Genomic DNA, 7,333 nt, shown 5'->3' on the forward strand with positions numbered 1-7,333 from the left:
GATCTGAACCGTCCGATCATAATCTGAGCCAATCCGATTTGAAATAAAATGCCGGAGACTTCTTTAATATCGTGCAGATTCTGATCGAATGGTCCGGTACAAAAACTGGAATTCTCCATTATTTTCAGCAATGGAGAGCAACAAGTGGGCCCCAGTAACTTTAGTGCCGTCTCACACTCTCCTTCCCCCGACACGTCGCCACATAAATTTTGTCTTTTTTTTTTTTTAATTCGTTTTTCTCTTTAAAAGTCACAAGTCGCAAGGTACAAAAAGCCTTTTCTTCTCCCCTCTCTCAACCTCTTTCATTTCGCTTCATCGATTATTACAAGACAAATTCCTTCCTTGTTTCACTTTCACACCACAAATGCATCTTTCAAATCATCCACAGATTGTTCAAATTCAGAAAAAATCTCTGAAATTAATTCTCTATTTCCCTTTTCTCCTCGACTTTTCTAATTAATTAACTTTAAACCTTTTTGGAGCGCGTGGGAAAATTACATTTACATATAACTGGCACCTGTACCGAATAATGATTGGGGCCAAGCACTGGTACGAGAGGTCACGTGAGTGGGACGTGCTGGAAATGGCATGGATTATGCTTAGAATTGACTATTCGCGCCTCTTTTGGGTTCTCTTTGGTGTTTTCTCTTACGAAAACCATGAAGGCAAACCCAGGATCTAGCAGCACCGATTGATTCTCTTATCAAAAGATACATACACTAGTCTCCTTTGCTTCTGTTTATTTATTTAGTTGGGGAATTTTGCTTGGGGTTTCTTCGAGGTACTGTTTTCGATATAGAAATCAAGTGAGAAAGATGTCTAGGAGTAAAGGGAAGAAGATTGGAAGCGCTACGGGTACCGGATACAGTAACGGGTATGTAGAAATGGATCCAACAGGCCGCTACGGACGAGTGAGTCTCCTTCTCCTTTTCTCTTTATATAATTTTATTTGTTTTAACTTTCTTCACTGGAACTAAGATTCTCCCATTAAATTATCATGGCAAAGATTACTTAGTTGTAAAACTGTATATGATCCTCATAAAAAGTAATAAATCATAAAATTTGATCATATTAATTGTTTTTAATTTTATCTCTTTTTCTGTGGTTGGATGGTTGCCATATATTGTTTGTTTTATAAAAGGAAAAATTGCAACAAAACTGAATTGGAATTTTGAGTAACATTCAGTCTTTGTTTTTTATTTCTTTTCTTTTTTTTAGCATGCTTATAGGGATATTGACAAAATTCATTTATTATCAAAGTGAGGGATATAAGGTAATAAATATCTCTTAAAATTTAGCACATTAAATGTTCCATTAATTGTTAGATATTAATGTCTGTTGTTTGGTTTGCTGACGTTGAATATTAAATAGTTGTATTCTTGAATTTTTTTTTTTTGTTGTTTAATTCGGGGTCAACAGATTATTGCAATTTAAAAGTTCAATAATTCAGTAATTTGAATTGTTTGACTCAATTATTGACAATAAAATATAAGTACCTAAGGCAACTATCAAATCATAATACATCATTTTTTAATTTTATTCAACGCAAGTACCAATTGGTTGGACAAATCGTTGAAGTGCTTTTATTGGATGAAATTGAATAAATTATAGGTCCGTACATTTAGTTTAAAATACATTTATTATAGTTTTTTATTACCATTATAATAAATGAAAAAGGGATATGGTACCATGATCCGTTTATTTATTTGTACTTTGTATTCGATTCATACCAAAGTGTATAGCGTATTCAACATTGGGTGCAACTTGGAATTTCATAACAGTCTTTATATTTTATTTGACAACTAATATAAAACAGAGGGGAGGTGCAGACAATTTCCTAGTTTATGGTACTGTATTTTATTTATTTATTTATTCCGAGATTCCCTCTTGATCTGATTTGTGAATTTCAGTTGACTTAATTGAATAACCATTATTATTATTATTATTTTGTAAATAGGAGTGATAGTTCATAATAATGGTAGAAAAGGGAAATTTCTACTTCGGAGAAAATGTGAAATTTTGTGACCGTTGTTAGTGTAAGACATGTTAAATGCTTGAGTGCATGATTGACACATTAGTTGGTGTCTGGGGTCCATGTTTTATTGAGATGTTGAATTTTATATGTTATTGCGTTCAAGCCATGTCTACTGGTATTGGATTCCACTCTGCAAGAATCATTCTAGATAGATAACTCATTTTGAATCATTTACTGTTCTCCATTTTTAAAAGGGGTTTAGTTTGAAAGATTCAGGTGTTTACAAGTTAGAAAGAACAAAAATAATATTGTTGTTGATAAGTCATATGATGGAAACATTTTATATCTGGCAAACTGAATTCTAGATCGATTTTACAAGTCAAAATGAATAAAAAAAAGAGGAGCATTAAAATGCACCAATAGTTTTGTGCTCCAATCATGCCCTACGTCTTTTATCTCTTTTCACAAAGTTCAAACAATTGATCCGAACCACTCAACATGATCTACATATTAAAATGTGCTTAGAGATCAAATTTTATATTTTTTTGGAATTTTTTATTATTTTTCTAAATAGGTACAAAATCATTGTTTCTGGACTATCCAAAAACAATGATATTGTACCTATCAAAAAAATTTCAAAAAAAAATATAAGATTTGGTCTCTAAGCATATTTTAATATGGATATCATGTTGAGCGGTTCGGATCAACTATTTGGCCTTTGAAAACGAAGATAGAGATGTGGGGCATGGTTGAGGCACAAAACCAATGTTGCATTTTAACCCTACTCAAATAATTACTAGTAGCATCATTTGTTTGTTGGCTTGTCCTTTAAACTATACATTTTCAGACAAATGATTTTTGCTGTTACTCTCTGAGGAAATGAGATCCTCTCATGGTCGACTTTAATTTTCAAAATGAACTGATGTTTTAATTAGATGAAAATGCACTTACATGCCTAGACTATAAACCATTTAATTTTGATTTTCACCCCTATTATATCATATAACTTCACCTCTAGTACAGTCCTCTTTATTTAAAAAAAAAAAACATGCACGTGCCAAACAATTATAACAAAGTTTGTAACCAAGATTCCGAGTTATACTAAATTAACCAGATTAATTTATAATGCAATGTCAGTTTGACGATGTACTGGGAAGAGGAGCTATGAAGACAGTTTACAGGGCATTTGACGAGCGCAACGGTAGAGAGGTGGCGTGGAACCAGGCAAAGGTCCACGACATGATGCGCACTCCCGATGCGCTACACCGCATGTACTCAGAGGTGCACCTGTTGAGCACGCTGCGACATGAATCGATAATCACATTCCACGCATCATGGGTCGACGTCGGCAAGTGCAACTTCAATTTCATCACCGAGATGTTCACCTCTGGCACTCTTCGAGAGTAAGTCCTCTTTTCACTTTCTTTCCTTTTCTTCTTCTTTTTCTTCGTTTTTTTCCCTCAAGTCTCCAAATGTCGAAGGCTCCATTGTCAAATGTTGAGGTTTTTATATTTCAGGTATCGACTTAGATACCCACGAGTGCACCTCAAGGCGATCAAGATCTGGGCGCGCCAAATACTCGATGGATTGGTGTATCTCCACAGCCACGACCCACCAGTAATACACCGGGACATCAAATGCGACAATATCTTTGTCAACGGCCATCTCGGCCAGGTCAAAATTGGTGATCTTGGCCTTGCTGCCATACTAAAAGGCTCCCAATCTGCACACAGCGTGATAGGGACACCTGAGTTCATGGCACCGGAGTTGTATGAGGAAGATTATAACGAGCTGGTTGATATTTATTCCTTTGGAATGTGCATGTTAGAGATGCTCACGTCTGAGTACCCCTACAGCGAGTGCTGCAACCCTGCTCAAATCTACAAGAAGGTCACATCGGTACGTCCTTTCGTCGCTGTTTAGATCTGTGGTGTGCTTAATTATATATATATATATATATATATATATATTTATATTTGAAACTCAACATGTACCGATACAAATATTTTAGGGGAGGTTGCCGGATGCCTTCAACCGAATTAAAGATCCTGAAATGAAACGCTTCATCGAGAGATGTCTGGCTGGTGCGTCCCAGCGATCATCGGCCAGAGAACTGCTTGATGATCCTTTCCTATCATTGGATGATGATACTGTTATTAGTCCAAAAATGGTCTCGACCAGTGGTAAGAATCCATTTCCACAGCCGAGAGGTCATGAGCCAGTGCAAAAGGAGGAAAAAGATGAGCGTGAGCCCGAATCCGAGTCCGAGTCCGAGTCCGACCCTGAAAAAGATATTGCTGAGAAAACTGCCATGACCATTAATGGAAAGCTTAATCCTGATGATGACACTATCATTCTCAGAGTGCAGATTGCTGACAAAGATGGTACTTTTCTTATCCCATTTATAAGTACTAAGTTATTATTTTATTTAAACTTAATCATCTACCGTTATTAAAGAAGTTATTTGATCACCATGATTACATCATCGTGCTATGTAGGTCATTCGCGGAACATATACTTCCCATTTGACATTATGAGTGACACACCAATTGACGTGGCACATGAGATGGTGAAAGAGCTTGAAATAACCGATTGGGAATCATCAGAGATAGCCAAAATGATCGACCAGGAGATATCGCAGCTCGTGCCGGACTGGAGACCTGATTGCAACTCAGAACCAGATGAATACCCGTGTGGTGATGGCGAAGGTGATGGTGGTGACGGTGACATCACACATCCCTTTTACTGTGCTTCACCATACGCTTCCTCTCATGGCTCCCTTTGTGGCTTTGAACGCTCTTCGTCTGCCAAGGGGTTGTCTTGCCATGGTTGGAGAGGTAAACAAAAAAATATGAGAAGTATTAACTAGTTGAAACTTTCTACTAAATCAAGTTTTTCATTGATGTCATTGTTTGGAACGGTCAAGTTTTTTACCTACATCTTGCAAGTAATTGTATTAAAATTGTAATAATATTGCTACGACCTCACCAATCCAATTGACCATTTATTTTGTAAATAAAATTCTTTATGTAGATGAACTATATACCGATGATGACGACAGCTCGATGCACTCTGGTAAATATTCTGCTATAATCTACTCTTCAGGTAATGAGGCTGAGGCGGATTCAAGCCCTCGCTTAAGAGAGGCCCAAGCCCAGCCCGTTTCTCACAAGTCAATTAGGTTCGGTGAAAATCCTATAGATTCATACTTAGCAAGCGAACTACACAAACGTGGTCACCTATCACCAGATGCATCTACGCATGATGCTGGCACCAGCCGGGGCAGGCAGCCAACAGTCGATAAACGCCGCATGATGAGAAACAGATCATTGGTCGATATTAGATCGCAACTCCTGCACAAGACTTTAGTTCATGAGTTGAACAAGCGGTTGTTTAAGACCGTTGGAGCGGTGGAGAATATCGGCTTCCAAAATCCCTTTCAAGATAGTTCAAGTTCACAAAGTGGTGGCTCGCCATCACGTGACGAGCGCAAGAAAGGTAAGCGATGGTTATAGCTTTGATCTTGTGATTTTTAGGGTTAGAGCTGTGGTGCTAAATCAATAAGTTGTTAAGAGTGGTGAGATCGTGTGAAGTGTGCATATACCTGAGATGTCATTGGCAAGATTGAAAAATGAAGTTTTTGCAGGTGTAATTTAGCAATTTTTTTCTTTATTTCTGCTTTCAGTGATTGATGGTGAAGAATTAATGTGCTGAATTAAAGATGGTACTAGAAGGCAATATTGTAAAGAGAGAAAAAGAAAAAAAAAAAAACTGCCTTGGCATACCATGTTTTTCAGCATCATTAGCATCTATTGAATTATATGAACATCATCATCGCAAGGTGAAACCCAAAAATGAAGAATGGCGTTTTCAGGTGTAGAATTTTTATCGTCTCAAAAAATGAAGCAAACTGAACATAAATAAATATGACATCTATGCACATGGTGATATTTTATTTAAACCTTTAATTATCGCAAGGTGAAACCCAAAAATAATCAAAGTATATATACATTAAAAAGATAAATATCTGCATTAATTAATATAGTACGCATACACTATAGGCTGATCTTAATTTAGGTACCTACAGTGTGTGAGAAAAGACTAGACAAAAATTGTCAACGTAGGGGTCTGGCTCTAGAACAAAATTTAAAGAGAAATACAACTTAAAATAAACCGTAAAATCCTCAAAAACTTAAAAGTCAGATCTATACTTATTGTAGCTGAATAGATTGCACGCAATCCACCGCATTGCAATTTGCAAGGTCGCTCTCTCTATGATGTGAGATTATGTGAAAAGAAACAGCCATAATTGAGTTTTAGGATTTTCAAGCGCATCATTCCAAGTTTCATTGCACTATTTTGCCGAATATTTTATTCTGAAAATGCAAAAAATAAAATATCTAAAAGCATTAATTTTTTATTTAGATCCGTTGAAGTATTTTTTTTTTCAGTGGCCAATTTTTCAAACACATTACGGAAACTATAGGAACCGAAAAATTAATTTAGTCCGTTTTAAGGTTCTAAATAATGATTATTGCGTCATCACTAAAAAAATAATTATTGCACTAAAAACGGTTGATAGCATCTATTTAGAGCCCGGACCCTTTAAATACACCAAAACCAAAAGGAACCAAATTAATGGTTTTTCCCGTGGGAGGGGAAAAAAATTAATCTATCTTATTTCTGACAATTATTATTTGTATTTCGTAAAATAAAAAATTCGATTAATTTATTGTGGTATGGCATCTCTAGATTTAATTATACTGCAGTGTGTAAATTACAATTCTCCAATCATTATATTATTTTCCAGTGGTAGCTTAATTGAACATAAATCACTTGATTCAGTACAGATTCTTCCAAATCTATAAAACAAGGATATTTTGTTCCAATAGTTAGCATATATGCATAAGAATAATTTTTTGATTTAAATGTTTGGGAATCTTTTTGTTTTACTTTTTTTTATATGCATATGGGGTGAAAACGGATACCGAGAGGATATCAGATATATTGGATACGGATACGAGTCTAGATTCGATCGAATATTTATTAAAATAATATAAAAAATTAAAGTTCATAATATTTATCTAATTATAATGGTGAATAACATAGTTTTTTTCATAATATATGTTAAAATATATAGTATATACAGGCCTGACCCAGGTGCTGCGCAGCCAGGACGACAGCTCCGGGCTCCAAAATTCAAGGGTCCTCCAAAAAAAAAGTTTGTATATATATTTAAAAAAATATTGCAAATATTAATAATAACTAAATTATTAGAGCTCAAATTTTGCACATATAAGAGGCTCAAATTTTCTATAAATAGATATGATATATTGGCATATCAATAAAAAATTAGAC

General features: G+C 35.3%; 1 protein-coding gene across 2 annotated transcripts; it reads left to right on the forward strand.

The window, feature by feature from the left end:
* The first annotated feature begins 253 nt into the window (after positions 1-253).
* LOC144574569 (putative serine/threonine-protein kinase WNK4) lies at positions 254-5,627 on the forward strand. Of its 2 annotated transcripts, none has more exons than XM_078324551.1 (6): positions 254-911; positions 3,113-3,378; positions 3,493-3,874; positions 3,987-4,359; positions 4,474-4,812; positions 5,009-5,627. In XM_078324551.1, the coding sequence occupies exons 1-6, from the start codon at positions 816-818 to the stop codon at positions 5,488-5,490; spliced, it is 1,938 nt and encodes a 645-aa protein (XP_078180677.1). In that variant the 5' UTR covers positions 254-815; the 3' UTR covers positions 5,491-5,627. The 2 variants fall into 2 exon arrangements, with proteins under 2 accessions (XP_078180677.1, XP_078180679.1); XM_078324553.1 differs by having other exon boundaries at positions 273-911; positions 5,081-5,627.
* The last annotated feature ends 1,706 nt before the right edge of the window (positions 5,628-7,333 follow it).

This window comes from Carex rostrata, chromosome 23, assembly GCF_964058835.1.
Source record: "Carex rostrata chromosome 23, lpCarRost1.2, whole genome shotgun sequence".
NCBI classification, from domain to species: Eukaryota; Viridiplantae; Streptophyta; class Magnoliopsida; order Poales; family Cyperaceae; genus Carex; species Carex rostrata.

Bases quoted from the DNA above. Each gene is read 5' to 3' on its own strand.
- LOC144574569 (XM_078324551.1), top strand. From the start codon at position 816: ATGTCTAGGAGTAAAGGGAAGAAGATTGGAAGCGCTACGGGTACCGGA. The intron at 912-3,112 runs GTGAGTCTCCTT...ATGCAATGTCAG, and splicing joins CAACAGGCCGCTACGGACGA to TTTGACGATGTACTGGGAAG. The intron at 3,379-3,492 runs GTAAGTCCTCTT...TTTATATTTCAG, and splicing joins ACCTCTGGCACTCTTCGAGA to GTATCGACTTAGATACCCAC.